The 24380-nt window shown below is 38.3% G+C and overlaps 1 protein-coding gene across 1 annotated transcript in view; it reads left to right on the top strand.

Moving 5' to 3' along the window:
• Nucleotides 1–24380, top strand: part of PTPRZ1 (protein tyrosine phosphatase receptor type Z1) — a 99376-nt gene that overhangs the window by 20890 nt on the left and 54106 nt on the right. The window contains exons 3-8 of the mRNA XM_029958053.1: nucleotides 14032–14211; nucleotides 16086–16237; nucleotides 17587–17682; nucleotides 17942–18008; nucleotides 21586–21743; nucleotides 22280–22430. Of these exons, the coding sequence (XP_029813913.1) occupies nucleotides 14032–14211; nucleotides 16086–16237; nucleotides 17587–17682; nucleotides 17942–18008; nucleotides 21586–21743; nucleotides 22280–22430 (804 nt within the window). The remainder of the gene's footprint in view (nucleotides 1–14031; nucleotides 14212–16085; nucleotides 16238–17586; nucleotides 17683–17941; nucleotides 18009–21585; nucleotides 21744–22279; nucleotides 22431–24380) is intronic.

Raw genomic sequence — 24380 nt, forward strand, 5'->3', positions numbered from 1 at the left:
TCAACCATTCTGTGGTTCTGAGATTCTAGTAAGAGTCTCACACAAAAAAAGGATCATGACCAAACTGGAGAAATAAGGAAATACAAGAACATGGCAAGCTAAGAGGTGACAAGGGTGTGAGTCTCAATAGAAGTTTGCAATGGCAAATCTCCACAGAATAAGAGTTTCAAAGACAACCATGAGCCAAGGAACTGTTTATGAGAACTGGAGTGTGACAAGATATTAGCAGAAGTACAGGCAATATAGAAAAAAAAAATCTTTTTCAACAGATCTCCTGTGACTCACAGTCACAGACTGGCAGTATTTTCTGGGAAGTCAAAAACATCTTTTCTTTGCAGAAACAATTCCATGGAAACTTCACTCACTGAGTCTTCTAGATTTGATTTTACCCTACAGGGAGGTAGGCTATACTGGAAACAAGAGATTCTGGGTATTATTCCAAGATAAAGCTCATTCTCAAGAACTGAAAAGCTGTTGTTGCCTACAGCAGAGTGAAATTATCTTTAAAGACTTCACAATTATATATGCAAGAATCTGTCTCTTCGTTTTCTCAGACACTTTCATTTACACAGTTCTTTTACCTTGCTTTCACACCCCTGAGCTCCCACCCTTTTCTAATGTAATACATTACTATTTTAAAATTGATGCAGAAGAATCATATAATTAATCTACAGGGTTTTTTGATGAATGCCTCAGACTGAAATCTTTGTGTAAATGTCATGCAAGTTGTTCAAGAGTGAGACTAACTTTTTCCTGTCTTCAAAACCATGCCAAGAGATAGATTCAGTACTTGGGCCTTAGTATGCCTTGCCTGCAGGATATGCCTTAGCTAGAAACTCAGGCTTGTTATCTGCTCTTTAACATTCATAATCCTTTGCCACACTTTCCACCCCAATTTTAATCAATGCATACATTGGTCATTCACATCCTGATTAGGCAGAAGTCATACACAGGTCCTCAAAGAATCAGAGCACTAGGAGACTGATACATACACTGTGATGTAGAGTGCACATGGTAAGGACGAGAGAAGTTCTTACAGAAAAAAAAAGAGCATTTTAAAACAGTAGCTGCTTGGTTTATACTTCGCATGAATTAGGTGAGGTTTCTTTTCTGATTTCCCTTATTATTTTTCATGAGTCCTGGTTTTGGCTTGGATACAGTTAATTTTCTGCTTAGTAGCTGGTACAGTGTCGACTGTGTTTTGAATTTAGTATGAGAATAATGTTAATAACACACTGATGTTTCAGTTGTTACTAAGTATGGCTTACCCTATGTCAAAGGCTTTTCAGTTTCCCATGCTCTGACAGTGAGGACGTGCACAGTACACAAGAAGCTGTGAAGGAGCACAGCCAGAAAGGTGACCCAAACTAGCCAAAGAGATATTCCATACCATAGAGCATCAGCCTCAGTAATACAGTGATGAGAGTTGTCTGGGAGCCACTGATTGCTTCTGGGGATCGGGGCAGCAGTCAGTGGGTGGATCGGTTGTGTTGTGCATCACTTATTTCTCTTGGGTTTTATTCCTCTCTGTCTCCTTTTCCATTATTATTATTATTAATATTATTAATATTGCTATTGTAATTTACTGTAATTTCCAGTTATTGAACTGTTCATCTCTCAACCCATGAGTTTTACTCTTTTTTTAATTATCCTCCCCATCCCACTGGGATGGTGGGAGTGAGTGGCTGTGTGGTACCTGGTTGCTGGTTAGGGTTTAGTCGTGACAGTGTGCAGTCTGAGCTTCATGTTTGAAAATGCAGGAATTAGACGTCGTTGTTTGATGCAGACTTAGACCAATAGAGGATTTTTTACTTTGGTCACAAGACAAAACTTTTCCACAATGAGAATAATCAGGCATTGAAATAATCTGGGAAGTGGTAGAATCCTCATCATGGACATTTTTAAGATTCAGCTGGACAGGGTACTGGGCCACCTTTTCTGGACTGTGCTTTTGGTAAGAAAGGTTGGATCAGATGATCATTGAGGCCTCTTGCAACCTGGTATTTTGTGGTTCTATGATTCAATAGTCATGGAACTATGTCAGAAAACTCTTAATGCATGCCGTGCTACTTGTTGCCAAAAACCATATTACATACATCAGATATTGTGCTGGAATAGCAAGTTTAAAACGACTAGAAGTTGATTATGTTTGTCAGTTTATAACAATTGTTTGCTCTAATTGCTTTAATAACAGAGGAGTTTGATTTGCTACAGAAATATGATCTATTTATATGAACAAAGTAATGATACACAAGGGGTTTTGTGGCCATCAGTACATTCTGTGACCAGAATAGCTGACTGTGCATATGGATCTAATTCAAATGAGAACCAAAACACCAGAGAAATACTGTAGAATAATTCGACTATGATTTAGGGTTATGTGTGCCAGTTGGAGCTACATGAGGAATAATTTAAGGTGCGAATTTGAAAATCTTATTTTGCAGCAAGTTGCTGTGTAGACTTCTCAAGTGCACAAAGGTTTAGCATGTCCCATTGTAATAATGCTGGTGGTAAGGAATGTATATTCTCTTTTAAGTTCACAATTCAAGGTTTGGCACCTACGTTAGGCACATAAATAGCACAAGAGGGAGTTATTTTCTTCAGAATCCACCAATTTGTGGAAAGGTGCCTGTCTCAGCACTTTTGTGTTATCCCTGCCCTTTCCCTGCTGAATGCTCCAGCTTCTGCTCTACAAAATCAGCCTTCCCTCTCCTTATCTTCTTGTGGACCAATGATGCTTGAATTTTTAGCCTCACCATGTCACAGCACTGGCAGGGTGAGTGAAGAGGACTTGTTCTCCTTCCCTTTTAAATATTCTCAGGCCTTTTCATGGGAAATGCAAAATATGGATGATGAATAATTTTCTTTTGGCTGAGGAAGGTACTCAACTCATCTCGTGCCAAATACACTGTCTGGCTGTAGCTACTGGAATATTGTATTAAAATGGGCATCACTTTGAATGGTCTTGCAGGGCAGGAGTCGCTGCTGCAGGGCTTTGCTTTCATCTTGATGCTGTTGGCTGCGTGGTCTGAGGGTCACTAGGTGCACACCAGCTGGGTCTGTGCCTTGGAAGATCGTGGCAAGGGATGACAATTCTTTGAATCCAAAATGGGCTTTGATTTTGGTTCCTCAGCTTAGGCAAACTGACAGTGCCTTAGGGCACAGGCAGTAATAGAATATTTAGGGAGCTTTTGGTGAAAATTTCGGTATCTATCAACTCTAATGTGGCTTGGTCTGTTAACCTTAATTAACGGCAGTTCAGTTAGGTGAACAGTAGGTATGTATCGGGGAGATTTTGTCCTAACATCTTACGGGTTCAGTTATAGCTGTCCAGTTCTTTGCAGACTGAACAGAGAAGATTCTTGTCAGAAAATTTTTACTCTGAAGCAATTCAGTATATGTAAGTGTGTTTTCAAAAAAACATTTACATTCAAGATAACATGTTTAGGGTAGCATAATTTTTTTCCTGAGTATAAAATTGATACTTTCCACCAAGATGGAAAATGAAAGGAAGAGCAAAAGTAGAAAAAATTTCACTAAAATTTAATCTGCCCTCTACAAATCTAAAAGTGTTGGAATTCTTGAATATTTGGGATTACTTGGTACTGAAGTCACTTGTGTGCATTCAGTTCCCTCTGAGCACTGGATAATTTCCTTTATGTGAATGATAGTATAACTCTGTGGCAGAAGATAATTGCTCCTCTGCCCTGGGCAGATGCTTGATGGTTAGATGATGTTAGTGTGTGAGGAATACCATATTTTCCTCTTGATCCTGCTAGAGTAACTTCTTGCTTAAAATAGATAAATGGACCAAGAACCATTCCTTTAATTAATTCCACTGTGATAAAATACGCTAGATCTCTTCCTCCTTGAATGATTTTACTAAGTAAAAAGAAACAAATTGTATATTTGCCAGTGTAAAAAGTACCTTACATATTTGATTCCTGGGTGACAAAATTAAGAAACACATTCTTCAGAACCTCTTCTACTTTTATATGTGGAAATTAAAGATTATTTTTTCTCCACAGAGAAAAGAGAAAGAAAAAGGATGACACTAATCTTCGTGGGAGAAGATTGTGTATTAGACTGTGTAATTCTGTGTATTAACCATGGATTAAAAAAAAAAAGTATTAAGCCATTAAAGAGTTTAGTGAATTTAAATTTAATATTGATATGAAAACTTTCCCACTATGAACTTCTGTCTCAGAAGTAGTAGGTTGGGTGAGAATTTCTATTTGTTTTTCAATACAAGCAGTGCACTGAAGTCTTCATTTCAGAAAATATGAAGTAAAAAGCTGTGCTTCTAAGAGCAGTAAGACATTTTAGGCGGTTTTGTCACAAGACTAGAAAAGGTACGAGAACTTAACAGCTGATTGAGATAGATGTAAGAACACAATTGCTGAGAGATGCATGAATTGTGTGCTTCTGTTGCAGTTGGTCATTTCAATTTTCACTGTCTATGTAGGTAAATGCTGTTAATGGCAGTGAGTTCCCAATCTGAGGCGAGTTACACCTACTGCTCAATAGCTTTTAGCTATGCACTCATGAGAATAACTACTCAGCCCTGAAAGTGATTTTGAGAGTCCTTAATACTGAAACATTTTAAAAGCTAGTTAGGCCTTTTTATACATTTTCAAAGGAAAAACAGAGATATGCACAACTTGTCTATGCAAAAAATACTTAGGAGAAATATCTACTGTGTAATTTATGTAATGCTGTTATCACATCAAGGTTGGTCAAAACATCTCTCCGTGGAAGAGTTGATAAAGAGTGTTTTTGAGGATATGATAATCTCAAAAAATCTAATCAGATAATGGTGTTATTTAAACTTAACATGGAATTTTATTAAAGGAAGAGTTGTGTACATCCACTGACATTGCTGTGGCGTTTCTGAAAGTGTCTTACAAAGTTGGAAATGTAATGGTAATGCTGAAATTATGAAATTAGTCCAAATAAAATAGTGCCATTAGTGAGGGAAGGTCTGTGGAATTCTAGGAGGGGCTTAGTTTTTAACATTTTTTTCAAGGATTTTCTTTTATTTTAGGGAGGTAAAGGAAGGAGAATTTAAGTCTTTGCTATTGTTGTCAAAATCCTTGCTAAAGGGCCATTTTATGAACTAGAATTGTCTTTCTAAAGTGAAAAATAAAGTGTGCTAAGAAATTGTGTAGATAAGTACACATACAGCTATGGCTCTGTGTAAAAAAACCATATGGTTCAATGTAATACTGTATAACAAATTCCTGCCCATCACCTTCTCTTATCCTTACCATTTTGTAAACATAATATGTATTGAAATTCTCATAGAAATACACAAAATACAAAATCCTGCTAAAATATGCTGAAAAGAAATCCAAATTTCCTGTGGTATTATATTCTTCCAGAGATATATAGGAGCCTCATTTTGTAAAAATTGAAACTCTGCGAAAATGAGAACCTAGGGATCAAAAAACCAGAATTACTGGTACATCCTTTTGACATTAGGGTACTTTATCTGCTGGGAACTAGTGGGACCAACTGGCCAGTGATGTAATTCAGTAGTCTTATGTCCTTATATTTGTCTTACTTTGGTTTATATCTGTCTAGTCCTTGCTTTTAAAGATGTTTATGCTATTCTTTACAGTTGAAAGAAATGCCTTTTTGCTATTCAGAGGTAAATACTGACCTTTTTCATATCTTTTTGTGTGACTTTTTCTAGTTCCGCTAGTGTTGTTCAATAGTGATTTTGTGTATTTGCAGCCAATCTGATCCAAAGCCCAGAGAATGTAGTCATGATTTGTTTATATAATTCAGCAGGCTTTGGATCAGAACTTACGGCTGTGGCTTTTATGAAATGTATTATTCTTTTAGATAGGCTAGTGCTGACAGAAGTTATTTTCCTAGGTGTTAGCAGCACAGTAATGCATGTGTTTGATAACAAAAAAAAGTGCCCCTGTGCTGTGCCCCCACAGGACTCCTCAAGGGACTAAACAAACTGCTCATTAACATTTATTGGTCCAGGAGGGAGGGAAGGATGGAGGTCATACCGCAATAGAAGAGAAAAGGAAACCGTATTGATTTGCTCAGTGAAAACCAATATTGTTAGATCTGTTGAGAAGATTATATGCTCTCTTTTAAAATATATCATTGCATTTTGTTTCTCTAATAAGTACCTCGTTCTGTCACCCAAGATAATTTCTAAAATACAACAGAGTCTACTTTGTAGTAATGAAGAGTGAAAAGTGAAGACTGACATAGTGCCATAGTGCAAATCATTAGATTTAGATGGTGAACTGTACTCTGGCAAAAATGAAGTTTCTTGCTGCTGAAGATGAATTTCATTTTGCTCATCTTCTGAACTACATCAACTATCACTTAGCAGACAGCTGCTAAATGCTGCACTTGTAGCAGATTATAACTTCCTCTTTCTTGCTTCAGCTGAGAGTCCTTTAAAGTGCATTTTTTTGGTCAGTTTAAAATTGGTGCTAGCTTTGAGTCTACAAAATTTTTGTACTGTGTATGTGTTTCATATGCAGCCATTCCATTTGTGATAGAATGGTAGTTACATGATATGGGGCAGAGGGAGATACGACCATAAGCTTCATTTACACCCCTGTTCACCAACAGAAAGACGATATACATCTGTGCAGTAGTCATAAGTTTAGGAGTAAGCTTTACTTCCAGGAGGCACAACTAAACTGTTCATGGGAGTGCACCATGTTAAAAATGTTGCTTTTACGTTGCAAATCAAGGGTGGCTTTAGGTGACAAAGCTTCTGATTATCCTGTTTTATTCTTCCTTCCTTCCTTGCTAGCAGCATGTGAAACAGCGGAAGAACAGGTAGGGAATCCTCTTCTTGTGGAAGGCCGAGCAAGCCTTTGACATTGCCATGATACACTGGTAACTAATTAAAAAGTGCAACTGCACAGTATATGAAATGAAGCCATAGGCCATGTTCCTTGGTGCTAGCCAAAAGGCATTCATTGCTTATTTCTTTGCCTAAAAGTGAGTCAGTTCTATAAATTCCAGTTCTACTTTTGGCTCTGGTTAGTTGTAATCTTGGAATTGTCTTTGTCACTCAACAGTGTTGTATTCAATTTCACTATCTATTAAGTATTACTAAAGGTAAAGGAAATAATTTCTGCAATCTGAATTGCTTGGAGCAAGGTTAGAAATACTCAGGGCTTCCAATTAAGGCCTCATATATTGTCAAGAATGAAATAAAGCAGGAGGAAGAATGTGTTTCTTTTTACTGGACATATTTTCATTTGGCACTGTACCAAATTTCTTTCCTTAATACTTAGTTGAAAAAAAGTATAACTTAGATCTTAACACTACAGTAATTGTAAAAAATTACATGGGAAGTTTTCATTATATATCACTACATGATTCTTTAGTTGCAATTATATGCAAATTCAGGAGCAATGGAATGAGAATAATAGAAAAAAGGTACCTTAAAAGGTTGGCAGAGTTTCTCCCATAATCCTTCTTCTGGTCTAAACAGCCATGAAAAAGCAAAAAAATTTTCTTGGTTGCTTTTTGACTATTTTATTGATCCATGTCTCAGTGACTGTAGATGTGAAGAAAGCATAAAAAGTTTATGTTCAAAAAATAAGCAAGCAGAAGATGAAAGAAAGAGCCATAGTCTGAAGATACAAAATGTTTCATCAGAATTTTCCTGACACATTTTCTGTGATAGATTTTAGTAAGAGGTAAGTGGTGCAGCAAATTTTAAATGAAGAACAGAGAAGATTAACATAATAGGGTTCAGCTGAAGACAGGTTAGTGCTGTGACATCTTTCAGGGTATTCTCAGAAAGAGTCCATATTTGTGTGCAAATAGACATGATCCAAAGAATAAAGTCTAGGCATGCTGATACTTAGATACCAAAATGACAAGTCACTAAATGGAATAATAGATTAGATGTTTTGGCTTGCCTGAATGCATCCGGTTGCAAAGCAATTAAGTGCTATTAAATGTTTTTGTAGGGGACAACCATTTACTCTGTGGGCTGACTCTCTTTGACCAAACCAGTACAATTTAATTTTTGAACACTTGACCTACACATTGGCAAGAAATCCATTCTTGGAAAACCTGCAAGCAATTAAATCACTGAGACCATCATAGTAAGTGGCTAAGCCCAAACCTGGAAGCCAAAACTCCTTCTCTCTAGCTATGACTCTTTTCAGACAAGTAATTTCATCCATTAAATTCAGGGATTTTCCAATCTGAAGAATTTTTACAAACTTTATGAGACTGATCACAATAAGGCTGTGGGGATAGTTGGGACTTTTGGAGGGGAAAAACACAAACCCAAAAATCCTTACAGTGAAGATCAAGCACGATAAAGCAGACATGTTGTCTTCTACTCAATAATATGCAAAATTTAAGCCATCCATTTTTTTATGACCATAATGTTTCCCTAGAATGCAATTTTATGCCACAGCCTCGGGAGTACGAGGTACAGTAAGATTCACAAGATTTATATTGGCAGAACTTCTCTTTTTGGGCCAGTGGTGCACTTACCCAGACTGAGAACTGAAATCATTCTTCTGCATTGTGCAACTTTTGGTAATAAGCTAAATGCGGTAGTTATTAATGGTATGAAACATCCTGAGATTCGCTGATCTCCGTCTCCTCTGTTCATACAGTTTGGATGCGCTGTCTAAATAATGACACAGAACTAAAGAGGGAAGGAAAGAATGATCTCTGTAGTTTGATGTTTGGAGAGGTATTGATTTGGCATCTAAATTTAAATTTTGTCCCCTTATAAGTACCCCCATCTTTTCATGACCTTATTTCTAATTTCCCATACCTTAGATAAAGTGTGTTTGCTTAAAAAAAAATTGGAACCACTTAACACTTCAAAGTGATGAGTCAACAACATTTTTGGTAAGGACAATCCATTATTAACAGTCCATACGGAGGGGTTATCTTTAATATCCTATATGTGTCCAATCTGCATTTATAAAAGTAATTTTAACATCATGAAAAAAAAAAACTGATGAAAAATGGAGAGGAAGAAATTAAGTGGAGGTAAAGAATCCATCTCTCTTTTCTGCTGCCTTTCATCTATAACATAAAACCTAGGGTTCACAACCATATAAGTTATTAAAGGTCTTCCCTGAGCATCGTTTTCTCCAGACTAAACAGCCTCAACCTCAGCTCCCTCTGCTGCTCCTCATAAAACTCGTGTTCCAGATTCTTCACCAACTTTGTTGCCCTTCTCTGGACGCACTCCAGTTAACTCGATGTCTTTTCTCTAGTGAGGACCAAAGTGAAGGCCAAAAGGAGAACTGGATGCTCATTGTAAGGGTGGAATGATTGGGACTAAGGTTAAGGAGCAGAGTTAGGTATGAACATTTCCTACAAAGAAAGGGTAGGAAAATTTTCTTTAGGCATTCTGCCCTCGGCAAGAGTGGCAAAGGTTATAATTCCTTCATTAACTTGTAATCTGCTGTGTTTGGGTTTATTTTCCTTCTTTGTGAATTGTCGGTTACTTCTTCAGAGCTGACAGCTTTGACAAACATTGCTTCCTCTGTGCACTCTTCAAGATATATTGTGCACATTTTTATTCTCCTCAGATTTCCAAAGCACGGTGTGGGGGAATTCATTTTCAAAGCTCATTTTCGACAATATTTTTTAAAATGGCTGGCACAGCTTTGATTTATGATTTCCATCATAACACTATAGTAAAACAATCTGTTCTTGTTTAAAAACATTCAGTTCTTTTGCTTTTATTTTGGCTTTCAGCAAGTTATGTAAACTGCAGCAGTTTCACCACCTGCTACCTACACCAGATGCATTAATGTTAACATTTTAGTTCGGATCAGGAGTGGACTTTTAAAGCAAATCTCCTGTCTACACCCCACTTGCCAAGCTTTGATTCACAAGGTAGAGTTGTCTCACAGTGTGTGACGTGGGTCCATCTTAACTGATACTAAACAGGAGATGTACTGCAGGAGAGTACCTTTTACCCTTCAGCAGCTGATGGGCATTCAGCCCATGGGACCAGACAGAGCTAGTCTGAGGTAAAAACCTTCTGAAAAACATATGGTATGGACATCTGGTCCTCAACCTCAACTGTTTCGCTCTATAAATCTACTCATATTGTTCAGCACTATTTGCTAATATAGACACAACCACTATCGGCTCCAACACTTGCAGAATTCATACCTAAATATATATTTTGCTGCTCAAATGTAATTTGGATTATCATTAGCAGACTCCAGTTCTCCATTCCTTCTCAGACTCCATTCCTTATGATATTCCCCATATTGTGTTCCTGTACCAGACCAGAGCCTGCCATTGATTCCCTGTACATTTTAATCCATAGTTTTTTATCCATGCTAGGGCTTCACACTGTCTTCTGTGTTGAGCAAAGATTCCTATTGTTATCACTAACTTCATGCTAGGAATTTATTTATTACACATTGAGCCACAGGTAATAAATATCAAGTTGAAGAACTTAAGTTCTACATACAAAACCACAAAATACAAAACTAGGAAGTTGGAAGGAGATTATAGTTTCTCTAATTTTAATTTATTTGTTTTTATTGAACTTGATAGTGGAAAGTAGGGAACGTAAAAATTAGTAGGGACGATAGTACGGAATTTAAAGAGAAGATGCAAAAATGTCATAATGGCATTCAACAAAAGAAGCGTGGAAGAAAGTACCCAAAAGCACACTAGCAGGAGAGAGAAAAGAGTAGTGTTTTCAGTCAGTTCTAATGTCAATGGTGGAAAGAGCAGAATAAGGGAAATGCATGTTGGAAAACAATTTGTGATGATGTTCTGAAGGAGAGACTGCAGGTGGGCAATGGGATTGGGTATGTCAGTGGAAAGAGAATGGAGATTTGCACTGCCTTGGGGCAACAGTAGGAGTCTTGAGAAGTCTTCAGCTGTGGCAAAAGGAGCAAAAGAAATAGAACATGGAGCAGGGACTGCAGCCTAACTCCAGGGGATGGCCATTGGCAACCAGCTTGGCACAAATTGGCAGAAACTTGCCAGGCAGGGCTCTAAAGACTTTGCTGCAACTTGGAAAGTCACTGAGCTGTCTCAAAGCAGACCTGGTGTAGTGGGTTTCCATGGCTGGGTTTTGGCGGGGGGGGGGTGTGCCTACAGGGATGGCTTCTGTTAGAAGCTGATAGAAGCTTCCCCTGTTCCCTGGAGCCAAAGCCAGCTGGCTCCAGGATGGACTTCCTGCCACTGGCCAAGGCCAAGACAATCAGGAGTGATAGTAACACCTCTCTGATAACATATTTAAGAACAGAAGGTTGTTGCGCAGAAAAAATTCCAGCCAGGGAATAGTAGAGTGAGAACACGGGAATAACAACGTAGACACCAAGGTCAGTGTAGAACGAGGGGCAGGAGGTGCTCCAGGTGCCAGAGCTGTGGTCCCTGCAGCCCGTGGTGCAGCCCATGGTGGAGCAGCTGTGCCCCTGCAGCCCATGGAGGACCACTGGGGTGCAGAGACCCACCTGCAGCCCATGGAGGAGCCCATGCTGGAGCAGGTGGATGCATGAAGGGGAGGCTGTGACCCCGTGGGAGGCCCAGGATGGAGTGGGGTTGTGCTGGAGACCTGCAGCCTGTGGAGAGGGAAGCCCACGCTGGAGCAAGTTTTTCCTGGGTAGGACTTGTGGCCCCTGTGGGGGACCCACATTGGTACAGCTCATTCGTGAAGGACTGCACCACATGGAGGAGTGACCCACGGCACAGCAGTTTGGGAAGAGCTGCTGCCCGAGGGATGGACTCACGCCGGAGAGGTCCATCAAGGACTGTCTCCCGTGGGAGGGACCCCACAGGAGCCAGGGGAAGGACTCCTCTCCCTGAGAAGCAGCAGAAACAACAACTGACCGTAATCCCCATTCCCCATCCCCCTGCACCGCTGGGGGGAGGAGGGAGAACATGGAAGGAAGGAGGGATGGGGGGAAGGTGTTTTTAAGACTGTTTTATTTCTCACTCTTTGGCTCTTATCCTGTTAGTAATAAATATAAGTACTATCCCCACTTTGAGTCTTGTTTTACCCATGAAGGTAATCAGTCACTGACCTCTCCCAGCTCTTATCTCTACTCATGAATTCTTAGCTGGTTTTTTTTTCTCTCTCCTCTGTCCAGTTGCAGAGGGAGAGTGAGAGAGCGGCTTTAGTGAATACCTGTTATCTGGTCAGGGTCAACCCACTACACCTGGTAACAAGAGCCTGTCTGCAGGGATGCATGGGGCAAGCTAAGAATTGTTATTTCTGTCCATTTTGACCCTGTTTGGAAGCTTAACTATTCTAGTTTATATTTACATAAAATTGGCTTGCTTGGTTTTAAAAGCCTTCAATATTTTTTAGAAAATTCACTATAGAAGACCTGAGTAGATTCATCTTCGAGTATTGGTTGACTTGAGCTCAGAATTTCTTAAGGGAAGCTTTAGAGAGAGGTGAAATATTAACCACTCTTTTCTTATCAAAGTACATTAGAAATCAGAATACTGCATTATTTTCCCAGGTGATAAATTATAACTAACAGGTAATGTCCAGGACAAGTGTGACTTGAGGAGGAGCTGCAAGCTTACTCTGTGTGCCATTCCCAATGTGCTTGCTTGGTACAGGGTGCTAATGCCCACCTGCAGGATATTCACATTCATAACCCTGTAACTTGAACTCACTTTGGATTGCTTGGCTGTTGTGCCTAACAGTTTCTTCTGATGCTGTTTGCAAGAAGTAGATGTGTTTGTCTCCCGTCTGACCTGCAGTAATTCTGATGCAACAAGGTGATCCTGGTAACTAGCTTGACTTGTACTTGTTGAATAATTTAGCTCAGGTTTGTTTCTGGGTAGCTGGCTATCCAGATTAGGCATCTTATATTACTACCTATTGTCATGGTGACAGAGCTGGCTGCTCTCTTCTCCCCTCTCTGAATTTTCTGAGTGCAATATGAGGGCTGTCCTTGCTTGGGGTACAGTATAGCAAATCTTCACTGACAGACTTGGATGTGGCACAGTGGCCTGTATATGAGTGTTGTTTCGTTTATGTAATAGAATTCAAATATATGCACTGGATGCACTAATATTAGCTCTTAACTACTAGCAAGTGGGAAGCTAACTGAAGCAATTATGTTTTCTTAGGTCTGTGCAGTTAACTCTTGGTTTTAATTAGCCTGTTGAAGTGTTACCAGAATTCCCTGTCAGGAAAAATATCTGTATGTTTGCAAACACATAAACATACACAAAATACCGTCTTATTTATATTGGGATGTTATGTAAACAAAAGATTGTCAGAGCAGCTGCTAACGCATCATACTGCTTAGTGGAGTACTTGTGCATTTCTTATGAAAAATAATCAAGTCTTTGTTGAAGGACATGGTGCCTGTGTCCATATGATCTGTGTTTGACCTGGTCCCAGTGAAGTGCTGTGCAGCCCCTGTGCCCTGGAGAAGGGGTCTTGCTGCAGTGCAGGACCTCCCAGCTGCTCTGCCCAGCAGCAGCAAAGGGAGAAGGGTGGTTGGAGTAAGAGCACACAGGCCTCCCTGGGCAAAGCCAGGCTGTACAGCCAGGCTCTCCAGACACAACATTGCTAATCTGTTTTCTTTTTCAGGGTAAAATCGCTTTACCTTTTCTCCTCTGTGTAAGGAAATTTTTTAAACATCTTGCTGGAGAGCCGACTTCATTTGGCAGAATGAACATTAATGACATTGGCATGATTAAAAGTTATTTGGAGAGGATAGTTTTGCAGCAGTTCCCAAGTTTTTTTGAATGCTGATTTCTTTCACCTAGAAAGTTGGGTTTTCTTAATTTATGCATATTGTGTGTGAGGGTTTTGATGTTGGTTTATATTTTCCTTAGAGATTCATAGGAATGCGTATATGATGTCTAAAGTGGTCAAAGTGTGGCTAACTGTCGAAGGTAGGATGCAATGGTAGGGGTGGTAAATATTGCTACAAAGTCTAAAAGAAGGGCAAGTACTCTGATCTCAGGTTGCAAATTGTGTTTTAACTTTACCACAGTAAAAAATATATGGATACCACTTTGAGTTTTAAATGTATTTACCTAAAATGTTTTGATTTCTAGGAACTTTGAACCAAAAGAACTGGGGCAAGAAATATTCAGCCTGTAATGGTGCCAAACAATCGCCTATTAATATAGATGAAGATCTTACCCAAGTAAATGTGAATCTGAAGAAACTTAAATTCCATGGATGGGAAAAGGAAACTCTGGAAGATACTTTCATTCGCAACACTGGCAAAACAGGTAAAAAGACAGATTTCCTGTTTGCAGCTAAATGAGGTCAGAAAAGTGGGCAGATGGACAACTAACCAAAGACTTGTAATGGATCATTTTCATTTCACTCTTCCTTAGCTGATGCATTCTGAACTTACCTATTCAATAAACAAACAAACAAACAAACAAACAAATAAATAAATAAATAAGAACAGTGATGACAATAGTTAAACATAACAGAAAAATCACACAAATAAAAATTATGTGCATGGATAGATATAGCCAAAACAATCACATCGTTACTATCATCCTGTCATGGGCACTTCGTAGAAGCTAAACAGTAATTTGGCATTTGCTATGAAATAATGGTAATTATTACTACATATGTAGACTCTAATGAATATGCAAAAATTATTTTTTAAAAGTATGAATAAATTACCTACCCATCTGAAAGCACTTCATGAATGAGTTGAGGTTTCAAAAAACTCAGTGAGATGGGATTCATCTCACTTACACATAGACACATACAATGTAGAAACTTGCACTGAATTACTCTTGTAGACTTCTAACAGTCATAGAAGAGAATTAGGTGCTTTTATGGTCTGATTTGTCTTACCAATTTTAGAATTGTATTTTAGAAAAAAAGTGATTTATAACTACAAGTTCCTATTTCTCCCAACCATAAAAGAAGCTTATGGTGGTATTTAAATTGTCAGACAAATCTTTTTGCAACCCCTTATAAATTCAGGATAGCAGTAACTAAAACCTGATTGTTAGAAATACTGTTTCTGGTTTTGGGCATAAGTGTAGAGCAAGGAATCTCCAAACAATGTTCTTTGCCTTCTACCAGTTCCAGTGAGACCCCTAGACCAGCCTGTTTAGTTTAGTTTGGTTTAGTTTAGTGCAGTTTAATGCAGTTTAGTTTAGATCATTGTTCCTAATTTCTGTTCTTGGCCCCGTCTTGTTTTTCCTACATACTACTCACAAATCACTTACTTCCCTCTTGCCCTACTAGCGGAGATAAGAAGTGCATTTGTCTTTTCAAGATGCCCCTGAGAAAACATTCTTTAAAGTCCTTGAAAGTGAACTGAGCTCTTCCTCATCTACAGAAATTCAGACATTATACAAGGAACTGCTAAGGTCACTAAAATTGTCTTCAAGGTTTTGAGGAAAGTAATGTAATGAAACTGAACTCTACTAGTGGTCTTTTCAGCAAGAGGTGAAGCAATTCTCAATAGCTGGAGATGGGAAAGCCAAAATGTATGGCTTCAGTCTGCTCCATGCTGCTCCTTCTCTCCAGAAGACAAATGCTTAGACTCATCTACAGTTTGTGTGCAACTATGTCCAGCTGAAGACCTGTTATCATGTTTTCCTGTGGGAGACAGCTCCACAGCTAAGGGGTCTCACAGTCGGGACAGTCCCCCTAAGAACTGGATAAAATTTTCTTTTCCCATGTTGCTTCATGATTTGTATAGAGAATTGCGGTAAAAATGGCATGCAGGTGTGTATTTTCCCTTTTGTTAAAAAAACGGGTGCTTTCAGGAAGTTATGTGTTCGGGAATTTCCTTTCTTAGACAACCAGCATGGTGGTTGTCAGTTGTCTGAGCTTTTTAATGTAGTTCTATGTCTAGTTTCAGTTAATAGGAGACCAAGTGCACTTCATTAAATGATTATTTTATGAATTTCAGCATGAAATGAAACATTTTCTCCATGATAAGAGTGAATTACCACACTTCTTACTTAGTTTAAATAACCAATTTCCTGTCAAATTACTTACGAAATACAGAGAAATATGTGTATCATATTACCTTCTAGCACCTAATACTGAAATATGAGAGTTATAGCTGCCTTGGCTGGTGTTTACCTTGACACTCCTTATTTTCTCTCTTTCTCAATTTGTTCAGTGGAAATTAATCTGACAAGTGATTATTACGTAAGTGGAGGTGGGTTAGACACCATATTCAAAGCAAGCAAGATCACTTTTCACTGGGGAAAATGCAACGCATCATCAGATGGATCAGAACATAGTTTAGAAGGACAAAAATTTCCTCTTGAGGTAAAGTACAGAATTGATTTTGATTATTTCGATGATTTGACAATCTGAAAAATTAATATTCTTTACTAAATACCTTTGTTTATCTCTTGATTTAAGTCTATTTGCAAATATAATCATTCACTTAAATCCAAATTAATAATATCTAAATTATCCATTTTAGAAGGGCAGTGTAAAGTGTTAGTCCATGGCATGTTGGGAATGTCTAAACTTTGTTTTAACACATCTTTTAAGATGATATGAGATGTCAGTTCTGCTAATCTGACGAAGTTCAAGCTCCCACTAACAGTTAAGCTCGTATGAGTTTGACCTATCATATTCCACATCAGTTCATTGTTTATAGTGTAAATGGACTTCTCAAAGCTAGGACTTTGCTGAGAGCCCATTGGAGCTGCTGGACCTCACAGAGACAAAGCACGGCCCATGTCGCTGGGCAGGAAAGAGCTGGTAGTGGTGTGCCAAGAGCCATGTGAGAGCAGGTCCTGGGTGCAGCCACATTCACAGGTAGCCAGGCCAGCATACCCCGGCTGGTTTGGCAGAATAGTTTGCAGCAGCATGGGGATGGAGCAGCTCTCGCTGAGATACACAAAGGCACGCTGCAGGCCAAACTTTCTACCCTCAACATGACATAGTGGTCATTTTCCAGTTAAAAAGATGTAGTTGTGGCAAGCAACTGTGCTGCTCCTCATTCCAAGTACTTTGGGCTTCTATGTAAGAGCAAAGCAATAGCGCCAAGAATGACCTATACGCAGGGGAGAGCTGTGAGCCAGGAGCTTTCCCTGGGCAGTGTCGTTTCCTTCGCCTCATTAGCCATTCGGAAATACCCACTCACGCTCCACCTGTCCTGCCATTGAAGAGAATGTTCTCTTCCATCATCATCTCCTAGAAAGCTGGTCACAACAGAACACTGTCCCATTTATGTTGGTGGCCCAGTGCTGGAGATTTCCCAGCTGCAGTCAGATGTGGGCACAGCATCCAGTAATCTTACATTACCAATGCTTCTCTACACTTACTGCAAGGCAGATGCAGTAGGCACATCTTGAAGTATTATTCATGTTTTATCACTGATTTCAAGATTCATCTCGCCTGCGTCCTCTAGATCATGTGTCCAGAAGAGGAGAACTCCTGCGTTCTTAATACTTTTCCAGGAGAGGTTGTTTTTAGATAGCCAATTGCTGATGAATTCCATTCTTTATCTTCAGATAATGCATGTAAGATAGATTAAAAAAATCTATATATTTGTATTGAAATTTTTTGTTTGGATGTTTTTTTTCTCCAAATGGTAGTATAAGTAACTGCATTTTTAAATTTTTTAATATATATATGACATTTGAATGTATTTTTACTTGCAGATGCAAATCTACTGCTATGATGCAGATCAGTTTACAGATTTTGAAGAGGCAGTTAAAGGAAATGGAAAATTAAGAGCTTTATCAATTTTGTTTGAGGTAAACAAAGTATATCTTTGTGTCATTTAACAAGCCTTAAAACACACCAAATGTTCAAACTGAATTTAAGTGGTTCCGTTGTGTGACCACTGAGCTAAAAAAATTGCATGTCTCTTTCTAATTTATTCTTGCAGAAAAGCAAATGGACAAAACATGTTTGCTTGGCTTTAAGTCATCTATAATTTTGGTGGTAAACTGTAACTTTCAAATTTTTTTCATGAAGCGTGCACTGTTAAAATACACAATTTCTTTTTAACAGGTTGGACTAGAAGATAATCCAGATTATAATGCAATCATTAATGGAGTAGATAGCGTTAGTCGTTTTGGTAAGTTTGCCTCCATGTTTTATTGATTACTGATTAGACTAAATTCCATTTCAGTGTGATTAAGAAACCTTTAAGACATTGAGGAGCACAGTATTGTATTGCTCAGCCGTGTCTGTTTTGTTAGAAATTACAAAAGTTATCTGAATAGACTGGAGAGCTCACGATCACCAACCACTTGAAATTTAACATAGGCAAGTGCCAGAGACCGGGTAGTCCTTATTATTTGTACAAACTGGGGAATGAGAGTCTGGAGAGAATCCCTTTGGAAAGAGAGCTGGGGGTTTGATTTGATGGCAAGTTAAATATGAGTCATCAGTGCCCTGGCAGCCAGGAGGGCCAACCATGTCCTAGGGAGCATCAGGCAAAGCATCACCTGCCAGTCGAGGGAGGGGATTGTCCCACTCTGCTCTGCACTGGGGCAGCCTCACCCTGGGTCCTGCATGCAGTTCTGGGTGCCACAATGTAAGAAGCTATTAGAGAGCGTCCAGAGAAGGGCAACCAAGATTGAGAAAGGTCTTGAAGACAAGACACACAAGGGGTGTCTGAGGTGACTTATTTTGTTCAGCTTGGAGAAGGGGTGCCTCATCACAGTCTACAACTTCCTTAAGGGGGGCAGCAGAGGGGGATTTGCTGATCTCTCTGTGGTGACCAGTGATAGGACCTGAGGACATGGAATGAAGCTATGTCAGGGGAAGTTCAGATTGGACATCAGAAAAGGTCCTTCACTGAGATGGTGATCTGTCACTGGAACAGGCTCCCCACAGAAGTAAGTGGTCATGGCACCAAGCATCTGGTGATGCTTAGTCGTATCATTTAGTTTTAGATAGTCCTGTGAGAAGTAAGGAGTTGGACTTATGATCCTCATGGGTCTCTCTTCCAACTTGAGATATGATTTTCTGTGATTTATTTACCCCAAGACTGAGTATTTGTAACAACAGAACTAAGTGTAAATGAATAAATCTAACTATCAGGAGAAATTTGCAACTGTTTAAATACTAAACCCAGGTAAATCTGGATTTATTATGTGAGTCTTTTTAATCATACATTTAAGCATTTTTATATCTGGTTGGAAGCCGGATAGTGCTGTTGCAGCTATCCAGGATGGGTCTTACAGGAGTGAGACTATATGAATATCAGCATTCAGTAGGCTCAGAGGAGAGGAATCCTTTTTTTCAGTAGTTCCTGTGAAAATCTGAAATAATCCAATTATATTGTATTTGTAGTAGCATTATTAAGACCAATTGTTAACAATTTTGTCTTTAAGAAGTGCTCTGACATTGTTGCTTATTGGAACACATTGGAATTTAGTGTGGTACATGAAGAGATCTGGGCTCAGTCTCTAACTCGGTTTCACAGTGGCTTTGCAGAAGAATAAACATGAACGAGCATGGTCTTGAACAGGAATATTTTCTTACATCATGTCCATAACCTTAAGTAAACCGTCTCAGATTTCCTTTATGTAATGATGCTAGATTTTGTAAAGGTCCTTTAGATTGATAGGTTGAAAGTGTACAGAGCTGTTTTTAAAGCTTTCAAAAGTATGATGCTAAAATCAAGATTTTCTTTTCTCTGGGAAACAAACACTATTCAACAAATATAAAAGGGAGCAACTTTCATGAATTATAAAGACAGAGGAGGTGAAAATGTAAAGCAGTTAAGATTCATTACTTTTGTGTACCATCTTCTATGAAACAAAAAGGGGAACGAGTAATACATCAAGGCAGATGCCATCCTACAGCCTTGGAAGGAGCTGTAAAACTATCGGTAGCAAGATTCAAGTCAGTCACTACATGGCACTTCAACAATGAATAGAATATCATTTTCTTGAAAAAATTGCAAATGAGCTCAGAAAATTCAGGTCATGAATAATCAAGTTGTTTCTTCTGAAGAAAGGTGAATAGCACACAATCTGTCTTTGTCTGTGATGTACATGAATTGTTCTTGTCAGTCATATCTATATTGTGCTTATTTGAATCCGAATTGCTGAGTTCTCAAGCTCTGCAGAGGAGCACTCCTGTTTCTTCTGGATGAACTCTCTGTTTTTCATTATTCTTTGTACATGTTTTATTTTGAAATCCAGGCTGTCAACAAAATTTTAAAATTTTATTTTAAAATCTAGACTGCCATTAAAGGACATTCTAAAATCCAAAGCTGTGAAATGTATGGCAAGATTCTTACTATGAATGAGAAGTTTCATGTCCCCATGTCAAGCATCTACATAAAATGGACTGGCATTCTTTTTTCCTGAGGCAGGGATATGTTAACTAGACATACCAGATAGCAATAATAGCTTCTGTCTGAAGGCCGATTAATGTTTCGACAGGAGAAACAGAAGGATGGGCTTTGCTTGGCACTGCCAAATGTTCCCTTTTCACGACACATGGAAAAGAGAGGGGGAAGAGCCAGCTCCTAAACCTTAACTCAGTAGAGCAGTCACTCTACAGAAGAAAGGCACCAATCACTTGTAATAAACTGTTCATGTAATGTCACCAAATTTGTAAAGAATTATGAAGACAAAGACAGTTCAAAAATCTGTACAGGGCTCAAGTAACAGACATCTAAAACCACAAGTAAATGCAGGGTCTGAAAATTCATTAGATATTTAGAAGGGAATATTTACCAAATAGGGAGAAATTTAAAATCAGTAACTTTCAATTGAAATAAGGTATATAAGGATCTATGCTATTCCAAGCTGTGAAAAACAGCATTAATTTGGATGCACTAGACAATAAGGCATATAATTGTCACAGACTAAATAAGTCTGCCTTGTTGAAGTTGGCACCATTTATGCCAATTTCTGTTGCTGGACCCTACTGCCATACCAGTAGAAACTTAGCCTTCTGAGGATGGACTTTCAGCAATTCCTCATGCTTACTAACAGTTGACAATGTACCAGGTAAACTGCTGACCTGAAAGATGTGATATTGTTTTCACAGGACAATAAACAGGGTGGTCACACTCTCCCAGAGGACATCTTTGCATTCTTTGCTGCTTTGTGTTACAGTTTTTTGCTGTATTATCACCATTTTAAAAAAACCTGATCCACAGAAATTCTGCTTCCACTTTCACAAGTTGTATTAACTCTCGAGTCTAACATGGTAACAGCTCCCCAGTCAGTGATTTTCTGCAGCAGTTTGGATCCTGCAAGGAACTCAACAACTTGATTAATTTCAGGGAGAATTTGAAGCCATGTAATGAAACGTAGAACAAAGATTTAACGTATTTTTTTTTTCTTTGAAGTTCAAGAGTGGGACAAAGATTTGGCATCTTGAGCGTTTATGAGTAAGCTTACAGGTGAACGAATTCTTGTGAACCAATGTACTGATTACTCTATTTATTACTGGAGTAACTCAGTACGCCTTCCCAAATAAACAGAGTTGGTTTTGAAGTATGCTTATTCAAACTAAATAAAAAAGGCCCTGCAGTTTATTTGTATGTTAGTCTCTCTGGAGATTAGATTTTGAATAACCTCAAAATTAGCACGTTCTTATAATGGTAACTCTTTTAGACAGTGAGATTTCTATTTATTCATTGCTTCTGTAGTATTTTAACCATCTGACTACTTTTTTTTTTTCAGGAAAACAGGCTGCCTTAGAACCATTTATTTTGCTGAATCTTTTGCCGAATGCAACAGACAAATATTACACTTATAATGGATCTTTATCAGCTCCTCCATGCTCTGAAACAGTTGAATGGATTGTGTTTAAAGATACCATAAGTATTTCTGAAAACCAGGTAATTTGTGTAATGTTGTAAAACCAAAATATTATACATAATACCAAAGAAAAGTATTTGCCATGTACGGCATTCATTGCCAGCCCAACAACATAGCTTTTCTTCTATCTAGTTAGAAGTTTTTCATGCAGCCTTTAAATTAGAAAGCATATATATTACTGGACTGTGTTATCTTTTCCCTTTTTTTTTTAGTTTAGGACTAGAATCTGAGTCATTTCTTGTCTTAAAATGGATAAGAACATACTCCAGGCTGTCTGGACTTTGAACTCAGATAAAGAGGAGCACAAAACACTCTTCCCAGCCAAATGGTGGTGCTTGGCAGAGCACAGCTCCAGCAGCAGAGTAATTGAGAAATACTGGTGGAGTAAACCATTAGATTTATTGATGGTACAGAAGAACAAAAGTTCAGTGTCATGCTGGATAGCTCAACTGTGAGACTTTAACCAGCAGCTTCTCCCCAGAGTTTTTGCCTGCTGGCAGAATCTGCTCAATTTATTTTGACTTTTGACTTCTTTTTTTTTCCTCACCTCTTCTAGTTAGCTGTATTCTGTGAAGTCCTTACAATGCAGCAGTCTGGCTATGTTATGCTGATGGACTACCTACAAAACAACTTTAGAGAACAGCAATATAAGTTCTTTGGGCAAGTGTTTTCCTCTTACACTGGACAAGAAGAAATTCATGAAGCAGGTACTTACTGAACAATCATTTCTCTCTTCACAAGTTGAAAGGCAATTTTCGGTAAAAGATTCATCCAAGTATGAAGATACTCATTTTAAACCGTGCAGAACACAGCACACTGTATTATTACTCATAAATCTATCACTTCAGAGAAAAAAACTAGCAATCAAAAAACATGTCAGATTAAATGGAGTGGAAAATTAAATGCTTGTCTTGACCAAGCATTCAGTGAAGATCACGTCAGTTCAGGCTTTCTTGCACTGCCCTTTTAATGTGTTTCAGACCTAAACAATGCTGCCTTTTCAGGGACTGCAGGAGAATTTTATTTTACAAACCCATTTGGTTCCTTGTCATATAGTGTGAATGCTTTTACAACAGAGACTGAAGTGAGGTCACCTAACTAATTTCATGTAGTCTACTTAGAAATTGATAGATAAAGAGAATCCTAGAAGCCAGATTCTAAAACTTCAGGGAAGTTTATGAAGGTTATATGACCAAAATAGTACATTATGTAATGGGAAACAAGATCTAGCACTAAATATGGAAGTCAATGATTTCTATACTTAAAAGCACAGAAGAATATAGAGTAAACCTTTAAACTGAGGGCATTATGTTGCCACTTGGGTGGGGATACCTGTAGATTCTTAAACTCAATTGTGCTGAACTGTGCTTAATTAGACATAAACAGCTGACTGAAGCACATGGCGTAGGTGTTCTACAGATTTAAAAGAAGTGTGGTTTCATAAATATACTTATTTATATTTATGTACATACATATATATATGCACAAAAATGCAGCTATAGATTTTGTTTAATGTAGAACATTAGAGAAGCATTTATATTTTCACCTCCATTTTAAGAGAAGGTAAATAAGAACCCCTAGGAATCATTAAATTCAAATGTCCAGATGTAAAAGCTGTAACATGAATGCCAAGGTCTCCAAGAGTGAAAAGGCTTATGCATTTCATGTTTAATAATGCATAGTAGTCAACAGAAGAAAAATAGTCTTTTTAATCCCTTTACAGGATGCGAGAAAAATTACAAGAGTGGGTCTTAGTAAGGTAGACAATTGAAAAATTATTTTGCATTGTGAAACCTAGAATCCTAATTTTCTCCTGCTGCTTTCAGTGTACATTCTCATTAGGCAGTAGGATTAAATGTTTGATTTATTGCTGTTCTTAATACATGACATTTCTTAAGTAGAACTAAGTTTCATTGGAAGAGCTAAAAGAATATTTATATTCCATTTTAAACTAATTTCAGCCAAATATTGTCAGAATTGTTTTCACAGTGACATCCTCAATGTTCTTGGTGTACTAGCACTGTCTTACTGTGTACATGGAGATGCTTTGTTCCCCAAGCCTGACTAGTAATACATGTAGTTTCCCTATATGATATATATGTATGTATGTATTTAAGCAGATTAGAAGAGCTAATCCTTACAACCATATTTTAGGATTCAACTAAAGAAGTGTTTTGAAATTGTAATGTTTTACCTCCACCAACTTCAGCTGTCATGCAAATCTATTTATAATAGAAATCATTATTTATTCCTGTAAACCTGAGAACCATCGTGGTGGCTGCTGAGCCCATTACATGACTTCCCACCCACCCCACCCTTCTGGTGAGGCCCCTGGTGTAAGGGCAGAAACCTGACTCTTGTTAATCTTCCTGGAATTAGTACAGGTATAAAAAACAGTGGGTTGTTAAAATTTAAGACTGACAATATATAGTGATGAAAAATATTTTTCAGCCTGTTTTCCCATGAGAAATACAACTGTATGAAGTTCAGCAGTTGTCTTAGTTAAATTCTCTTGTGAGACAAGGGGTCATGCCTTTACCCTTTCACATTCCTCAGTCGACATGAATAACCATTCTCAGATTCTATCCAAATATTTGTGTGGGACACTTTGCACTGGCACAGTGCGTGGTGTGCAGGTGCCCAGGTGCTGGCAGTGG

The sequence above is a fragment of the Manacus vitellinus genome, unplaced genomic scaffold (genome assembly GCF_001715985.3).
Source record: "Manacus vitellinus isolate BGI_N305 unplaced genomic scaffold, ASM171598v3 scaffold_13_pilon, whole genome shotgun sequence".
NCBI classification, from domain to species: Eukaryota; Metazoa; Chordata; class Aves; order Passeriformes; family Pipridae; genus Manacus; species Manacus vitellinus.